We start from the raw sequence: 18,448 nt of genomic DNA on the forward strand, positions 1-18,448 counted from the left end.
GGGACTGCCTCAGGATCCCCCACAAGATTGTAAATGGTTAATGGACGTGAGCTTATATATCGCTTTTCTAGTCTTCTGACTACTCAATACACTTTTACACCACAGGTCACACCTACACATTCCCACTTTGATGGCATTGGTTGCTATTTAAAATGACCATCAGAAATGTCTGATCCATTAATACGACGCCCGACGCCCCCGGCCTTCCGGTTGAGAGAAGACCGACTCTAACAGGGACGTTACAGAGACAAAGAGTTCCATTGTGGCCCACACTTGAATAAGATGGACAAAATGATAAAATGGAGGGAACAAAAACATAACCACTATTGTAGGTATTGCCATAATGATAGATGTCATTGGTGAAGAGAGCAAAGAGATTAAAATAAATACAAATTAAAATAAATAATAAGTACAAAATCACAGAAGGAACATCTGACACTCTCTGAAAATACATATTTTTTCTGGGTAAGAATGAGTTAACATCCCCCATTATACTACCGTATTACTCCCAGTACACAGGAATTTGTCCTTGTCACTGGTCTTCTCTTTCCAGTTTTACAAAGTCAGTAAGAAAGCTGAAAGATCATTGAATGGGCAGCTTTTCACTACTTTTACATGAAGACTTATATTCATATTGGAACAGCTTTTGTTTGTTGTAGTTGAAAAATAAAGCCAGGAATCTGTGTTTACCCATTTATATTTTATTTATAAGAGTAATCCCATACAAACAAGTGTTGATAAAACTGATTTGGGGAAATATTCCTCTGTCCCTTTCAATTATTCACGTGATGCAGCACTTTCTTATCAGCAGGCAGAAATAAGAAGTACAATTTAAAACCATTCTTCTTTAGGGAAGACACAAACAACGTGGTGAAAAATGTGCACACACAAACAGGATGCATAGTTACAAAAAAGAACATAAAACAAGGATGTTTACAGATTGGGGCGCGCTGGTGGTGCAATGGTTAGGGTGCGCGTCCCATGTGTTGAGACTCTCGTCTCGAGCGGTAGGCCCGGGCTCGCTTCCACCCATGGCCCCTTTCCGCACGACGTTCCCCGCTCTCTCTCCCTGGTTTCCGACTCTGTCCACTGTCCTCTCTCTGCATTAAAGGATGTTTACAGATCAATCATTTTATTTTTAACATGAAGAAATGTCATGTAGGAACCCTAAAATATATGGGTTTGTTTGAGTCCAACAGACGGAACAGAGATAACTGTAAAACAAATCAATACATTTAATGAAAGAATGAATGGATTCTGACCGGTTATAAGACATTTAATAAAGGTAACTTTTAAAAAACTGACTAAATGCTTTTAAAAACACAATCTTTGTTCTGATGAATGTACAGGATGGAGAACACATGCTCAAAAGCTTTCAACTATTCTTCTTCTGATCCATCATATTAATCAATCAATCAATCAATCTTTATTTGTATAGCGCCAATTCAAAACTAATTTTCAAATCTCAAGACACTTTACAAAAGAGCAGGTAAAAGACCTGACTCACTGTTATATCATCTATAAAGACCCGACATCCATCATGGGCACAGAGCTACATTTATCAAAGTTACATGTATTTGGATACAAAGGAGGGATTTTCCACAGAGAGAGATGTCCCATCAGATCTGTGATAAGCTATTTCTAGGCCCCTTGTACAGGCTTTTTTTTTTTTTCTACACTCGTCGGTAAGATGAGCAGTGAGGAGTGTTATGAAGACTTGTTTTTCTTTGTGAGCATTTTCATTTTATCACAGTGACTTCCTGTACAGACAGCAAAATATTTCACCTGACAAATGCTGAGATCCATTGAATGAAATGTGTTGATCTACATACTTGTCTTGCAGGTTTGTTGCAATCAACGGCAACCTCCAATTTAAAAGAAATTGAAGTCACAAACAAACCCATTCTAAAACTCCCATTTTAAAAGTATAAACATGTTTGGAGCCTTGTTCAAAAAATAAATTTGTTCTGAATAAATTATTATTTAGTGCACACACTGTAGGGGGTTGATTTACAAAAACAATAACTATCTGTTTAGATGTTATAAAGGATAAGAGTTATTCATAAAAAAGGGGCTTCAGCTATTTGTTTGTGTCTAGGGTTGACCAAAAGTTAGTTTGAGACGGCATTTCCAACATGGCGACCGCCATCGATGGGCTTCAAAAGTCTGCTTTAGAAATCAATGTGTGGCGTCACTGAGACCAGTCCATGTCTGATACAACCTGTGGTCACAATTCGGACACGGCCATGAAACTATTAAATAACAAGGTCAAACAAAGAAAGAAAAAAGTTGATTTTATAAACAATTTTACAATGGTAATGTTACCATTCTATTTTACTAAAGAACTTCAGCACTCTTTAAAACTAAACGACTAAACAGAGCTAAAGTAATGTTCATTAAGTGCAGCGTTCCTTATGAGCATGTCATACTGTAGACAGCTCACTCGCAGAGATACTGAAGGAACATTTTTCACAGACGTTAAAGAGGTCTGCAGCGCTTTGCCAGTCTGAAAATAATATGACTTACATATCCAAATGATGAGGCGCATATAGCATAGCAAGTAAGAATGGCTAGTAAAATAAGTGTAGCAGACCTTTAAGTCATATCACTGGAATGATTTGAACATTTTTCCCGCAATACATCTCTGAGGAATTAATGTTGAGAAACAATGTACAGAAAACAACATGACAGTTATTTACACAGGAAATGCGTAGTACATGAATGACTGTCTATGACTCTGAGCTCATTTATAATCAGCTGCATTCTATATCTTGCCTCAAGAAGATTATGCAGAAAAAGAGATTTCATAAAAAAGCATTTTATGACATGAGAGTTAACTAATTACCTCGTATGGAGCTTAAAGGTCACATATTATGCAAAATAAACTTCAGCATGATTTCTCTAACATTAATATGTGTCTCTATTCAGTCTACAAACCCCCCAATAATGAGAAAAGTCCATTCTCTCCATCTTTTGCCTGCTCCACTTTTCAGAAAATTTGTCCTCCAAAAAGCAGTTTGGAGATTTTCCCTTGATGACATCACAAAGGGCAGTAACCCCTCCCCCAGGTGGGTGACACTCCCACAGCTAGGTGTTTGATCTGCCCTCTGAGTCCGCCTTCTTTCCTTAAACAATATGGAGCGAGAATGCCCAAGCCACCCAAGACTGTCCAGAGAGGGGCGTGGTCAAACACAGATCATTTACATTTAAAGCTACGGACACAGAAACAGCCTGTTCTGAGCAGGGCTGAAATAGAGGGGTTTATAGACGTGATCAAATACAGGATCAGAGTGGATTTAGAACAAGAAACTTCACAGTACTGTTATTTAAACTTGTTGAAAATGAGGACAATATGTGACCTTTAAGTTTCATCAAGTATTTTGTTACACTAAAAGACAAAAAGTTGTTAAAGAAAGTAACAGTGTGTCTGGTGACCTTTCTAGATGACATTTCATGTATACCAGAGAAAACCTTTTTATGAATTACTTAAAAATGTTAAGTTAGAGCTGAAGAAAAAATGTAAAAACATTAAATGTTCTTTTCTTTATTGGCATACTTCAGAATAACCAGTTTAAGGTTCTGGTTATCTGTTTATAAAAACTACAAGTGAATACAATTAGATCAGACATCCCTATATCATTATTACCTACAGTATATTACTTTGACAAATATTGTGTTGTATCCAGCTATGCATCGCGGGAAAGTATGACCACTATGTCTAAAGTATGACTAAAGTCCTAAGTTTATATTTTAAGGGCGCTCTGACCGTAGGTTATCCGTACCGTGCCTAAGCACGCTTCACCCCTAAAGTGCAGTTCATTTGATAAGTGTGAGTGCTCTGATTTGTGCCCAAGCACGGTACACTTCCTTGGCCTTGGCACTCATGGAAAAGGTGTGCTTCGGCACGGTATAGTTCATGCACAAGCAAAAAAAAGTTAGGATGCTAAATTTGTTATCACTCAATTTATTAATAATGCCCGTGCTTCTCCTTTAGTGACATGACAAACTGTCTGCTTTGGATAATGCCAAGTGGATATGCTGCCTCATGTAACTTCAAGCAGTGCTTGGCACAACTCCAACAAACACTTGAATCAGACAGAATAACACCTGAAAGCACCTGAAGGTTGTAAGTCTTTACTTATGTGTTATCAAAAGCTCTGTGAGTACTGGAACTTCACCAATTTGCAAACACACATTATGTTCTCCTATGAAACATAAATATTAGTCACTTATAGCCAAAATATAGATGTAGCTCTGCATTAGTGTTTCAGCAGCACAGTATTCAACTGTAGTCTGCTCCTGAGATAATATACAATTTATTCAAAAGTTACTATTTCAAAAAGCTTCTTTACGCCATTTCACATTCATTCACCAGAATAATGTTTGTCCCCAGAGAGAAGCAAATATCTGAAAAGACTACAGAAGTACATTCTCATTTCCATCTCTTTTTTTTTGGGAAACCAAACAGAGTGCAAAAGGAGGACCCTTTCAAAAGCAACTTCTCACATATTAACAGATTGGAAAGATAATAAGTGAGGGTAAGCATGTTGTCCTGTGTATCAGTCTGACAGTCCTTCACACAGTAAACTGTCCAATCCTTTCATAGCAGGGGATTTCTGAAGTCTTCGGCTCCTTAAGACTTACTGGGACTGGGGCTTTGCTCCATTGTGTAGAAGAAGAGGCAGACTCCTGCAGTCAGCATTACGTGCATGGACTCGTACAGTAATTTTGGTGAAAAGACACTCCATATGAAGAGATGGTACCGCAGGACAGTGACCAGAACAATGTAGGCTGCTGCTGGCACAGACCTCAGCAGGGCTAAGCAGTAGCAGCCATGGCCAACTGCAACCGGACTCCTACAGAGAGAGAGAAAGGATTCATCAGAGGAGAGGAGAGCACTGCAGAGAGAAAGCAAGCAACTCTGAGCTTTGGATAATAAGCAAACTTCCTGTAGAGCGACGTGAAAATACTTAGTGTGTGAACCAAGGTCATCTAGGACTCTTCATATTTTTTAACATGATGTTAAATCCTTCTCAGTGCACATTTTTGGTGATTCCTATACGACTACATTTTTCCCATTTTTGAGTTGTGACCTTATGTTTCTTCCCAGGAGTCAAGTTTATTCTAATTATCTTCCCAGAGTGTTTTAGATTACTGTCAAATCATGTTAAAATGAATGTAAACCAGCATAATCGTAGAAGGCAAGTAGTGCGGATATTTAAAGAGTATAATGTTATACCAAACGCACGCACGCTCAAGACCGGTCTCGAGACCACTTTTTGAAGGTCTCATCTCGGAATCAAAAGCATTATTACTCGGTCTTGTCTCGGTGTCAGACTGGACAGACTCCGAATTTTAAATCAAGACCGGTCTCCCGTCTCTCAACCGGAATGTCCCCCGCAAGTACTGCAGCCATTAGTCCGATGTGTCGTTGGGCAAGGCAATTAACCCCAAGTTACTCCCGCTGCTTATGAATGTCTATGAATGGGATTTGTTACTTCTGATGGTTACTTTACACAGCAGTCTCTGTGAATGAGTGTGAACGTGTAGGTGTGACCTGACTGCGTAAAAGCTCTTCGACAGTCAGAGGACTAGAAAAGCACGACACAAGCTGAAGTCCAATTAACATTTTCCGTGATGGTGAAATTTACATAGAAATCTTTTATCTGTCGAGGATAAAACAGGGACATTTTACCTCATGGTAGTGCTAAATGAAAGGATCTGAGATCACCAAAGCTCGGCTGTTAAATGGGCCACACTGCCACCAGCAGAATTTTTTGTCAAGACTTTAATGATGAAGAGCATTTTAATCAGAGACCGATGGGATGGTTTGCCATCCTCTGTCTAAAAGAACATTTTAGTTTTGGCTCAATCAGCAGGACAGCTGTTGTCGAGCCCTTGAAGTAATCAATCTGAACTGGCTGCGGCCGTGCTGAGGTAGTTATTGGCTGCATTTACACACACATGCAACAATCAAGCGACTGGCCTGTCTGCCTTCTCTTCATCTGTCTTGCTTGCTCACTAGTTTCACACTCTATTGATATTAATGGCTCACTGGTTTTTGTTATTCTATCTATTTATTTAAAAAGTGACTGTGTCCATAAATAAACATTCACACCGATGTAAATGTACCCGAGTCAGTCCAAAGGCTAATCTTCATCGGCAGTCCTTTTGCCAGATGTTCTTTGGCATCGTAGAATGAAATATAACTCATTAACATTAAGTTCATTAGTGTAGAAACATACAGATATACAGTGTGCGTAACGAGAACAAATAATCTCCAACATGATAAAGTTACCATGAGTAGGTCCAGCATCGGTGTTGACATTGTTGGTTCACAATAAACCATTTCTAACATTATATTTAAATGAATGAGAGGATGTTAACTCAATAATTGATTGCGGTATTAAATTCCACTGATGTGATGCTCTGAAGGAAAAGAATGAATGGGGTTTTCCAGAGTGGGATTGTGCAGTCCCTCCTAGCAGCACCTCTAGTGGTCCTGGTCCTATTTGTGGCAGTTTTGAAGTTAATAAAACCAGACCGAGGAGGGGGAGCTAAACCATGAAGAATCCTATAAACTAGGCAGACATTTTATCTATGTCTGTATCTAGGTTTTCCTAGCTAAACAGACTGACAGACTGAACTTCTTCGGGCATGAAAATGATTAAAAGTGAATGCTTGATATAAAGATGAACATAAGCCCAATTTGTAATTCTGTTTGACTTTATTTTTTCCTTAACACACATTTGTTAGTATTTTTTAATGGGATAATAATTTTTGTTTTATAGTCGGGTCAAGTTGTCTTAACCGGTCAACTGCAAAAGTAAACCCAGTATCAAATGCCCCGGGTCGATTATGATGCCCATTGTGTGAATGTTAAACCGTAACTTACCTATCTCTCTCTGAGCTCAGGTAGCAGACGAGATGACAGGCCCATAGCAGGGGCCCTGCGTAAGTGCTAAGGGCTGTTAAGAAGATGGCGGGTGCTTCTATGTAACTTTCCAGCCCGACAAACCCAACGGAAATGTCGATGGTGGCAATGTTGTTCGAATTCCCCTGCAGGAGAACAAAGAGATCTTTCATTAGCATTGCCACGGGAGGAGCAATTCACCGAAGCAGACCAACAATTGTCACAAAGATCTGTGGGTTTAAACGCTTCCGGAAAGAAGTTGTTTCTAACAGTGTTCATGAGTATGCTAGACTTGACCCTGAACGATACTGCTTCCTGTTTTATCATGGCCAATTAAATCCTTCAGTTATGCTGTTTTTGTTTCAATGTTTATTTGGAGGTTTTTCTGTTTTCCCTCCTAACTGTCGAGGTTTCTGTCTCTTCAACTCAAAATACTTGAATTTGGGATAAATGGTAAATGGATTTGAGCTTGTTCTGCGCTTAGTCTATTAACTATTCAAAGCCCTTTTACATCTCATGTCACATCTACCCACTCACACCCTGATGGCAGAGTTTGCTATGTGACCATCAGAAGTGACTAATCCCATTCACACACCGCTGAAGAAGCAGTGGGATCAACTTGGGGTTAAGTGTCTTGCCCAAGGACACATCGGACATGTGGCTCCTCGACCAACTGAGCCACAGCCGCCCTGGTTGAAATAGTAAAGAATGGATGCGGCTGCCAACTGCACTATATGTTGCCCCTTTCTCATCCTTGTCTTCCAAACTGTTCCACACATGTAATGAACGTGCCTGTATGGGCCTAGGTTAAAACTCAGGCAGACTCAGTCAAAGTAACATTTACAGATTGTATTCACACACTATTTATTTTTTGGTTATACAACGTTGGGTATTTTTTCTCATAATCATTAGAAAGGCTGAGCATGAAACTCAAACTTTTATATATTATGACACAGTCACCACCAACTGTCAGTCACTCTAACTCAGGTGTTTATCTCCGCTGGTGTTTTAGAATAAGTTGCTTTTCACAGTGAGGCTAATTTGCATTGCATGCATAATGGCAGATTTGAATACCTGGAAGACAGAAAAGTCAGCACACTAAATGTCCTTAAAGTCAGTATTGTGTGGGTAGAGCAGCAGCATACAGATCAACAACTGACACATTTCAGCACAAAGCCTTGATCAGCATTGCAACGCTTTAAAGGACATTTAGCGTGCCGACTTTTCTGTTTACTTTGTCGTCTTTTGCACCTGAAGTTTTTTTTCCTTTTTTGCTGTTTGGATTTGAAAACCTGCAAACAGCACCAGAACACAGTGATGCTATTTGCTCTGCTATGCAGTAAATGGTGCATTTAATCAATCCAATGCAGTTATGTGCACCAAAAGCATAAATAAACACAAACATTGACTTTTTTGTTCCTCTGTCAAGTCCCTTTTGTCAGCTCATTTAAACTTAAGTGTACATTTGACCTTTGAGCTCTAAAAACAACCCTGTGATGATCATTAATTTTACAGAGATGGTAGCTTGATTGGTTCCACAGTTGTACACCTAGTTCTTACTCTTGTGACTTTAACTGGCTCATGTCTGAATCAATAATTTTTTTAGTTGTATAGCTCCAAATCATAAGAAAAGTTATCTAAAGCCCAGTTTTCACCAAGCAGTCCGGTTTGGTTTGGTTTGGTTCGGTACGGTACACATTTGTTTGCGTTTCCACTGTCAAAAGTTGGGAATGTTACCAAAATAACTGATCCCTACTGTCCTACTTTTTTGATACCCTTCTGTTAGGGTGCCAAGCATACTGATCCGACCCCAGCAGATTGGTCGAAAGAGTCTTCACTTCCCTATGATCATTGATCTTAGTTTACTGTGTTATGTTCTTCTTCTTAGTTGAATTTTTTGGCTGTCTACACTATGTGGCGCTGTGATTTAGTGATGCGTAAAGGGTACAGTTGGCTGTGGAAACACAAGCAAGATCAGGATTTACCGTACCAAACCAGCCCGCTTGGTGGAAACAGGGCTAAAGGACACTTTACAAAAGAGCAGGTCTAGAACATACTCTTGGTATGAAGTCAACAATCTGGTTTATAGATGGAGATAAAGCCACAAAAAATCTCTAGAAAAGCAAATGCATATTTCAGTCCAAAATAATGAAAACACAAAATACCTCTTCTGCAGGACACTAAATTCTTCATGATTTACATGATTTACATTTCATGGTTACATGAAATACTTCCCTCTCAGCCTTAAGTAGGCGGAAAACTACAAAAGCACTATACAAGCTCAAGCCTATTTACAGCCTTGTGTTTTATATGTTTGGCTACCACACTTTGAGAACAGATTCTTTCTGCCAATAATAATCATAGCTACAGATAGTACCCCATTCAAAATGATTAAATGAAGTCCACAAAGTCTCACCAACCATCCATTCATTATCTATACTGCTTTTCACGTTCAAGGTTGCGGGGGGCTGGAGACGATCCCAGCTGTCATTGGGCCAAAGGCGGGGTTCACCCTGGACTGTTCTCCAGTCAATCACAGGGCTGACATATAGAGACAGACAACTAGCTGCACTCACATTCACAACTACAGGCAATTAAGAGTCACCAATTAACCTAACAAGGACGTCTTTGGACTGTTGGAGGAAGCCAGGGTGCCCGGAGAGAACCCAGGCATGCACGGGGAGAACACGCAAACTTCACACAGAGAGGCTCCTGTCCGACGGGGATTCAAACCGAGAACCTCCTGGCTGTGAGGCAACAGCACAAATCACTGCACCACCGTGCAGCCCAGTGTCACCTACATGTACGTACAAATTGGTAGGGATATTTACAATCCCATTACCTCAAACAAAGATAACACTGTTGTTGTAACAAGGTTAACCACATAGGAAGTCTGCCGTTTTGCAAATAGTTGAACAAACTTGGGAACTCGGCTTTTCTGGAGTGTTCTGAAAGTGGGAAAGAACATTTTTATTTTGTTTTTTTTGTCTCAAATATTCAAGTCTATATTATTATCATTGTCATTATTATAATAACAGTGATTATTATTTATCACTGATATTAATAATCACAATTGAAATAAAAAACATCAGTAATTCAATGAGACTGTAAAAACCTTGCCATCACTTATGAGGTATGATTGCTTACCTGAAAGTAAAAGAATGCCTGACCGAACCAATAATGCATGATGGTGGTTTGGGCAGCATCATAGTGGAGTTTCTTCCAGATAAACTGAGCCATGAGCGTCTGGACCAACAGGCAGCAGCACAGGACGGGCAAGTTGTGGGCACGAAACAATAGTGACACCAACAAAACCAAGCCACTGTAGAGCTCCCACAATCCCCTGCTCTTCAACTTGGCATCAGCGGTGATAATCTGGGAACGCAACAGGTCCTTGGTGCCGGAGAAGAGGATGCCCAAAACAAACACGTAAACAAAGCGTGCCTCCACTGTTCCCCTAGAAGAGAAAAATAACACACAGTCATTTTTGTATTTTCAATGAACCAGTGTGGATTTTTCTTGCAAAACTATCAGGTAACATGCAGAGACATTGATAGCACTATAGAATAGTATGGACAATGGTGATGGAGTGTAAGTTAAAAGACTAAAACAACATTTAAAAGGTCACAAATTATGCAAAATACACCTTACCATGTTTTTGGAAAACACTATTAGGTGTCCCTAGCTTGTCTACAAACCCCCCAAATTATGAGGAAAGTCCAACCTCTCCACCACCATTTTCCCTTCACAAAACGCAGTAACCCCTCCCCCAGGTAGGTGACACTCCCACGGCTAGGTGTTTGTTCTGCCCTCTGAGTCTGCCTTTTCACCCAAACAATAGGGCATGGTGCATGAAAGCCCAATGAACATCTCCTTCCAGAGAGGGCGTGGTCAAACACATTGACACACATTTAAAGCTACAGACACAGAAACAGCCTGTTCTGAGCAGGGCTGAAATAGAGGTTTATAGGCATGATCAAATACAGGATCAGAGTGGATTTATAACAAGAAACTTCACACACATGTTTTGGGGAGCTCTGAGACTTATTTAAACTGGTTGTAAAGGAGAAGAATATGTGACCTTTAATGGTGAATTGAATTATCAAACAGCAGTTTGTCAATAGGTTTGTTTAATGAATAACTGAACTATGATACATGACTTATTAAAGACTCTAACATAAAATACATATGCCAAATGTAAACAAACTTACAAACTTACAAACTTAGAACCAAATATTTTTCTCCAACCAAATGACTGAACTGTTGTTGGCTGTGCATAGAGGCCACTGTAAGCTGTTCAGCTCAGGAAGGCATGTATCGATGAATGCTGGAGCCCACTTTCTACCTTACTGTGAGTGGACAGAGGTGTTTGGATTTATAAAAGCAATACTCTGCTGACGATTAATTGACCAGAGAAGACTTTAAAAGTTTTGGCCAGATCACCCAAAAATTCTCCTCCATGTCCCTTAAAGGGCTCTGTAATGACTTCCATGGAGGTATATCAAGCACAAGAAAATGTATGATGTGCTGTTGCATTCAAGTGCATACCTACATGAACCCATATAAATGGCAATTGTTTGTACTTTGAAAATACTTCTGTATTGGCCATTATGTGAGCATGTTTGTATGTTTGAGCAACCTAGCAGGGCAGTATAATCTTACAGTGGGCCATTTTATAGGAGTCATTGCTGCCAGACCTGTTTGAAATATTTCAGTGATTCCCACAGATTTACAGCGGGGCCATGGTGGTGATGGAGTGGGTTGTTTGAAAATATTGAGACTATTCATCAACCTATTTCTCATTTCCCAGATACAACTGTTCTTTATTTTCCGCTTTAGTTAAGTGTTTGTTCACAATCTGCTTTAATCTTTTCCTGACACACAGCGCTTTTCTGGTCTTCTGACTACTCAAAGCACCGCATGACACACCTACCCATTCACACCCTGATTGACTGAAGTGATCATCAGAAGTAACTAATCCCATTCACACACATTCATACACCGCTGACAAAGCAGAAGGAGCAACTTGAGGTTGAGTCTCTTGCAGAGGGACACATCGGACATGTAGCTTGCATGACCGACTCTACCAACTGAGCCACAGCCCCTTTCCATTTCACCCTCCATTCTGTGTCTGTTCTGTTTACTTTTTTAAACAGTTTTTAAAAATGTTTGTTTTGGCCCTGGCTGTATAAGGGCGCGGTCACACTGGCCATCCGTACCATGGCCGGCGCCGGCCAGCATGGGAATGGCGCAGCAGGGGGCCAATCGTCCTTGACTACAGCACGGTACGGATGGCCTGTGTGACGCTGCCTAAGTATGCGTATGGATCTTTGATGCTGCTCCACAGGTAGAGCTCCGTGTTCTTTGCCTTCAAACTGTGTTATTTCCTGAATTGTTGTCCGACACCTTGTTTATAAAGTGTAGATTTTTTTGATTTTCATCACTGTTTTGGTAATTCTCAAGTTTGAGAAGCAGTAGGAATGAACTGGCATTCTCTGTCTTCTTAGTTAGTGCCACAGTTAGGTTTAGTTCTTGTCTTTTGGTTTCATTTGTTTCAGGTAGTTATAAAAAGAGGTAATTCGCTCTGCCTGAGCCAATTGTCCGGCCTTTTGTTTGGGGACCAGGAAGGAAACATTTATTTTTCTGACACCTAACCCCCTAGACGGGTGCTTAACATTAATTAAGTGTAATGTTGTACACATACATTTTTTAGGACTTTCGGGGTAACACTTGCTGTTTGGGAGACTTAAGGAAAGGGGGGGGAGGGAAGGCTAATGGTAAAGAAAGAGTAGGTGATAGATAAAGTGACATGTAATGTTTTGCCCTCTGTTCTCAGTACACAAGATGTCAGTCTAACTGTTTCTTTAAGAGTCATGCAGCACTGCACCCTGCATGATCAGCCTCACAAGAGCAACGCAGCACTCCTGCATTTAAATCAACTCAGAATAACAAAACAGCAACCTGTTGAATTTTACAGTGAGAGAAAGGTTAATGAAGGGCAAGGGGAAAAAAACTTACTTGGACATAGGTCGACCAGCGTGTTGCCAGGGAAACATGACATTGCCAACAGCTGCACGGTAGCTGTAGACACCCACAAGTCCGAGGGCGAGGGCAGCCTTGGACACCCATGAGCACCGTCTTTGAACCAGGAGGTAGATAAGAACCAAACAGAATGCAGCCAGCAAAGACAGTACTGTCCTGTGTTCGGAGCTAGTAAGAGGAAACAGACAAACAACAGCAAAGAATATGAACCTCACAAGTCTTTTGAAAATAGAGACAATTTACAATACTGTACATATACAAAGTAAGATTTTTCATCGAAAAATAACATATGTCAATAAAACTGACAGTTTATTATTTGGATGAGATGCCACACTGCCAGTCATATTGTCAATCTGTGATTCAAAATGTAATAAAGACACAGATGTTCTGAAGTCCCTGAATTTAAGTCTATCAAGTTCCCTATTGCACCAAGCTGAGAACATGTAATATATGACTTCAGAAGACACATCAAAGTTGAAAAGAAGCACTTTAGCTGTAAGCTGGACCAGACAGCATTGTTTGCTGGGTACTCTAGGACAACATGAGGCACATCACATCCTAGATCTCATTATCCAAGTACCAGGCAGAGCAGGGAGAAAGAGAAAGAAAGGGAACCAGTGGACAGGGAAGATGCCAAAATCCAGCTCTCTTTTCCACCGTGTGATGTACCTAAAGAACACATTAAAATACCCTACCCTCTGCTGTTACAAATATTTATGGCTCTGAAACAGCCACAGATTTACTGGGGAACTAACTAACGGTTCGCTACAGTATGAGCTGTCCAAGAAGCTATTTTACACTATCTGCCTCTTTGCCAGAAAAACAGAGCTAGATTTTAGTACAAGGAAAGAGAAGGACTTTTATACATATCTGTCATTACATTTATGTCAGGGAATTATTTAGTTGTCTTGTGTATGCCGCCATCTAAACTGGCAAGGAACTGGTTAGCTGCTCACAAATGCCATTACATATGACATTGTCACCCACTCACGACATGGGCTCAAAAGAGTTTGAGTGGACTATAGAGGTATTGTTGTTAGGTGCCATGTAAATAAAAACTCCAAAACCCCAAACCGAGTTTAAACAGACTAAAACCAACATAAATAAATCAAACTAAACCATGATTAACCCAAACAAATGACTAAAATATGCATTTGGTGGAAGACAGTAGAACAGTCGACCTCTGTTGTTAGATGTTCAGGGGATCCTCCATGCTTAGTTTACTGCAAAGAACATATATCTGGGTGCTGCTACACTATTTACATAAAATAACTGAGGGTACTGGAAAACCAAACCTGTTTAGCCAATGTCCCATGTCAGGAAGATGAGCCCACTGTACTCCAGTCTGGTTGAGGGAGCGCAGCAGTCTGCAGCAGATCAGAGTGAAAGGGGGCGTGGCTAATGCTAGCCATTTCTCTGAGCAAATGTCTGCTTTTTGGTGAACAGATGAGTGACAATCTTTGGAAAGGAGGATATGCTCGTCTTCGTCCGAAGTGTCTCTCTGCTCTCTGAAGTATTTGCGGCAGACATCCTGGAAGACTGCGAGGCAGAGGGTGTTGAGCAGAAAGTACCAGGTTTGGTGCTCCTCTTCCACGAAGCTGCTGGCCGCCAGACTAAGGGTGTGTCCGACTGTGCCGGCCAGCAGTAAAGCATCGAGTTCTGACAGTGACCAGTCTTTGCTCCTGAAGGGCAACTATGAGAAGGATGAAAACTGCATTAAGTACACACTCAAAACAAGGAGCCTTTACATGGACATCAACTAGTAGAAAATGCACGTTATGTGGTTACTTGAGAAAGTTTGGTAAGGTTCCAGATGTGGGATCTGCAGATGATTATTATGACTTTAGTCAAAGTCAAATAATAATAAGGGCTTAAAGAATGACGAACCTTTGGAGCATGACTGCTGAGTGACTGAATGCATTGAACTTAAGACCACTGAAACTTGGTACCTTTTTATAATTGACCCAAGAGATGTTACTACCATAACTAGACAAGCCTGACTAGACACACAACCTCTTTAAACCTCACCCACACCCTTTGTATTACATGGGCAGCTAGAACTGTTCCCCTCAGTGGAGTATTTGGTTAAAGCAGTCGCTGAGATGACCTTATCTAGTCACACTCACTTGACCTACGCACTTCACAATTAAGACTGTTAAATTTGCAGCCACCTATAGTTCTCGGTTATCTCTGCCAGGTCTCTACTCTATCACGAGTCACGACTGCTGTTAGTCACCATATTGTAGTGAAGGATATTTTCTGTGTAAGAGCAGCAGACAGCAACCTTGAGCTGTCATTCAAATGTTGTTCTCGTTCACCCATGGATGCTTCCATAAACTGATTTTATCCACTCACATACATAAAGGCATATTTTTTTTTTCTTCAGCAGGTCTGGGCTACTTCATAATTGTTTCCCCAACAAAACTAAAGCTAATAGAAGTAGTCAGCTTTAACACGTACGCCTGTTTAATGACAGAAATAATTCATTCTGGTACTTGTGTTCTAGAATATGAAAATTCTGGTTTGTTCACGTGCCCCATGTGCAGATGTTGCAGTCCTCAAAGCAGACGGCCCAGGTTTGAATCCGACCAAATCAGTCTCATTTATCAAACTCTACTAGCACATTCTATAATATGAAACATTGTTAAGAGACATCCTGTCATGTAAGCTCTGAGGCTTTATTTAAAAAAAAAAAAATCCACTGAGACGAAAAAAGCACTCTTAGACTGGAACTAAGGGAGATTTAGAGTGCACTCACACAACTTCACTAGTGTAAGTGCACCCTTAGTTGATGCAGTTCATGAGGGGATGTTTACAGAGTCCCTGAAGTCCAAAAAAGTTAAAAATATTATCTTGTGAAGATAAGTCTTTTTTTATTATTATATATTATTTATTATGTTGCACAAGATAATAACTTGTGTGCACAAGTTGTTAAATCATGCAACCTGTTATCATGTAATTCGTTCTTTCAGATTAGCATTGATTGCGGTGCCATAACTTCTATTTACACTAATGTGTACCTTCTAATGCAGCTATTTTAAAAACTTGTAATTGCAATGGGTTGATCAAAGTTGTTAAGTAGCACATTTGTTGTGATCGTTGCTGCATCATTAACATAAACAGAAATGTAGGTGAAAAAAAATCGAAACTCCTCATGAAGAAAGTCAACAGCGCACAGACTCACCTTCCTGTTAATGTTTGTTCCTGGGGTAAGATGCCTTGTTGCCATAGAGACCAGAGTACAAAACATTGCTGAGGAGAAGGCAACAGCAGCAAACACTAGACCCCAGGAGAGGCTGCAGAAGTAACAGGAGCTCTCAGTGGATGTGCACACTAAGACGTGTACTGAGGCGAGTAGCAGGCACAAGAGGTAGAAAGGCAGAGAGAGCAGGGATGAGAGGACGGGGACGTCTACTGCTGCTTCACCACTGAGAGCTTCCGGCATAGCCAGCAGTAAGACTAACAGGAGCTTAAGAGCCAGGAGAAAAGAGAGACAGAAGGAGAGAAAAACAATTACCGTAATTAATAATTCATCATTTTTAAAGAACCGTGGGATCATCTACCGTAAAACATTCTCACACACACACACTATTACTGTAACACAGAACAGTTCCTTAGATGCTTAAACGCATGTGTGGCAATTACAATCTTAAGGATTTCCTCCAACAAAAATAAAAGCTTTCAAAATAGAAGTTGCCTCTTCATGACAGTAAAAACGACATTTGTCACTTGAGTTCAGTCTGAGGATAAAAAAAAAAAAAACCACAGACCTAACATTCCTTCAATCTTTCAATCTTAAGAGTGGTCAGGATGAATGAAATGACACGTGCTCACCTGAAACACAAACACCATGCCTGCGATCATGGAGTACATGTCGTACTTGCCCAGCTGTTTGCTGAGGGCTGAGCTCATGGCTGCAAGGGCCTCCAGATACTGCTTTAAGACCTTCTTTCCTATGTTGGACAGCACTTCAGAGTTGTTGCCCTCCAGGTAAAGCTTCATCCAGTTCCCATGAGCCTTTTCTGCCACACGGAACTGCTCAAAGCCGGCCTCTGGATCAGAGAGAGATGGGAAGGGATGACACAGGTATAAGGTCGGTTTTTAGGTATTTCAAGGCTTTCCATTACTGTGACATTTACTTAAACTTCCTGTTGGAACTGCAGCTGCTATGACATACAATACATTTGTCAAAACAGGAACGTGTTCACTATCTCATTAGCAACTTGTTTTTTTGTTTTCTGATGAGGCGTCATTAATGTGGTACTCTTAATCATCAAATACCATTTCAAAATCAAGACAAACTTATTTAGAAACAACTATAGCCTTCCAATGATGTATCTTCAAGCTGTACTTATGCACTACCCACAAAATGAATGCGATTGATGAAGGATTGCTGGAGAGCATTTTCCTCAATTGATGCCAGTAATATGTTTTAAATATCAAAGAACTGCCACGAGAACAACTTGACAAAAGTAATTGAATGCTAAGCCACAGCGGGATCGATTTGGAGCTGGTGACTGTTTCTTATCTTGACACTTACTTAAGTTTCAAATGATAATATCACATTCATGTTAGTGATCAATCTGAGTCATTCACGTTTACTTAAAGAAAATGAAATAATGCCTGTATTCACTTGACTACAGTGCATTAGGTGCTTCTTCAAGGGCATTGTGGTTTGATATCAGTGAAGTGGAAAGCTGACACACACACACACACACACACACACACACACACACACACACACACACACACACACACACACACACACACACACACACACACACACACACACACACACACACACACACACACACACACACACACACACACACACACACACACACACACACACACACACACACACACACACACACACACACACACACACACACACTCTGCAGTGCAGCACCTCTCCCAGTGGCAGCGGCATAGAGGTGATAAATAGTTACTTTGGCTGTTCAAGACAGAGAGGCTGGTAGAAATATTAGAACCTTGAGCTACAGCAATGAATCCACAATATCAATGGCCCAGGCATGTTTCATCTGTCTGAAGTGTAGAAAGTGCTTAATGGCCCTTCAAGACGCCTGAGGCTGGAACCATGAGAAAAACACAATATAGAGATTGGAACAAGGCGGACAGTGATGGATTAACAAATTAGTCAAAAAGGAATTTAAACAGGCCTTTGCTTTGTAGATTCTTTAGTGGGACTTCAGATAAAACAGAAAATATGCAACACCTGGAACTAAAGAAACAATCACATCACCCAATATTTGTATTGAGTGTAATTCATACATTTATTTTATACATTACCAGTTCAAGGTGGGACATTTATCTCTTGTTGCACCTTGTAAATTGTAAATGACAGCACGGCTACATTACAGCGGACTCATAATATAGAAACTGACAAGAACTAGACAAATGCATTAGAATTAGTCAAGCAGCATATGTTCATAGTTTCCACCCTTTCTCTAGAACTTAGCACTGCAGAATTCA

The 18,448-nt window shown here is 40.4% G+C and overlaps 1 protein-coding gene across 1 annotated transcript in view; it reads right to left on the reverse strand.

Moving 5' to 3' along the window:
* Positions 1-681: 681 nt before the first annotated feature.
* pigg (phosphatidylinositol glycan anchor biosynthesis class G (EMM blood group)) overlaps positions 682-18,448 on the reverse strand; it is a 34,640-nt gene continuing 16,873 nt past the window's right edge. The window contains exons 7-14 of the mRNA XM_065958700.1: positions 16,790-17,007; positions 16,140-16,424; positions 14,251-14,648; positions 12,932-13,123; positions 10,061-10,370; positions 6,896-7,059; positions 4,645-4,856; positions 682-1,100 (exon numbers count right to left, since the gene is read on the reverse strand). Of these exons, the coding sequence (XP_065814772.1) occupies positions 934-1,100; positions 4,645-4,856; positions 6,896-7,059; positions 10,061-10,370; positions 12,932-13,123; positions 14,251-14,648; positions 16,140-16,424; positions 16,790-17,007 (1,946 nt within the window). The 3' untranslated portion in view covers positions 682-933. The remainder of the gene's footprint in view (positions 1,101-4,644; positions 4,857-6,895; positions 7,060-10,060; positions 10,371-12,931; positions 13,124-14,250; positions 14,649-16,139; positions 16,425-16,789; positions 17,008-18,448) is intronic.

This window comes from Labrus bergylta, chromosome 9, assembly GCF_963930695.1.
Source record: "Labrus bergylta chromosome 9, fLabBer1.1, whole genome shotgun sequence".
NCBI lineage: Eukaryota > Metazoa > Chordata > Actinopteri > Labriformes > Labridae > Labrus > Labrus bergylta.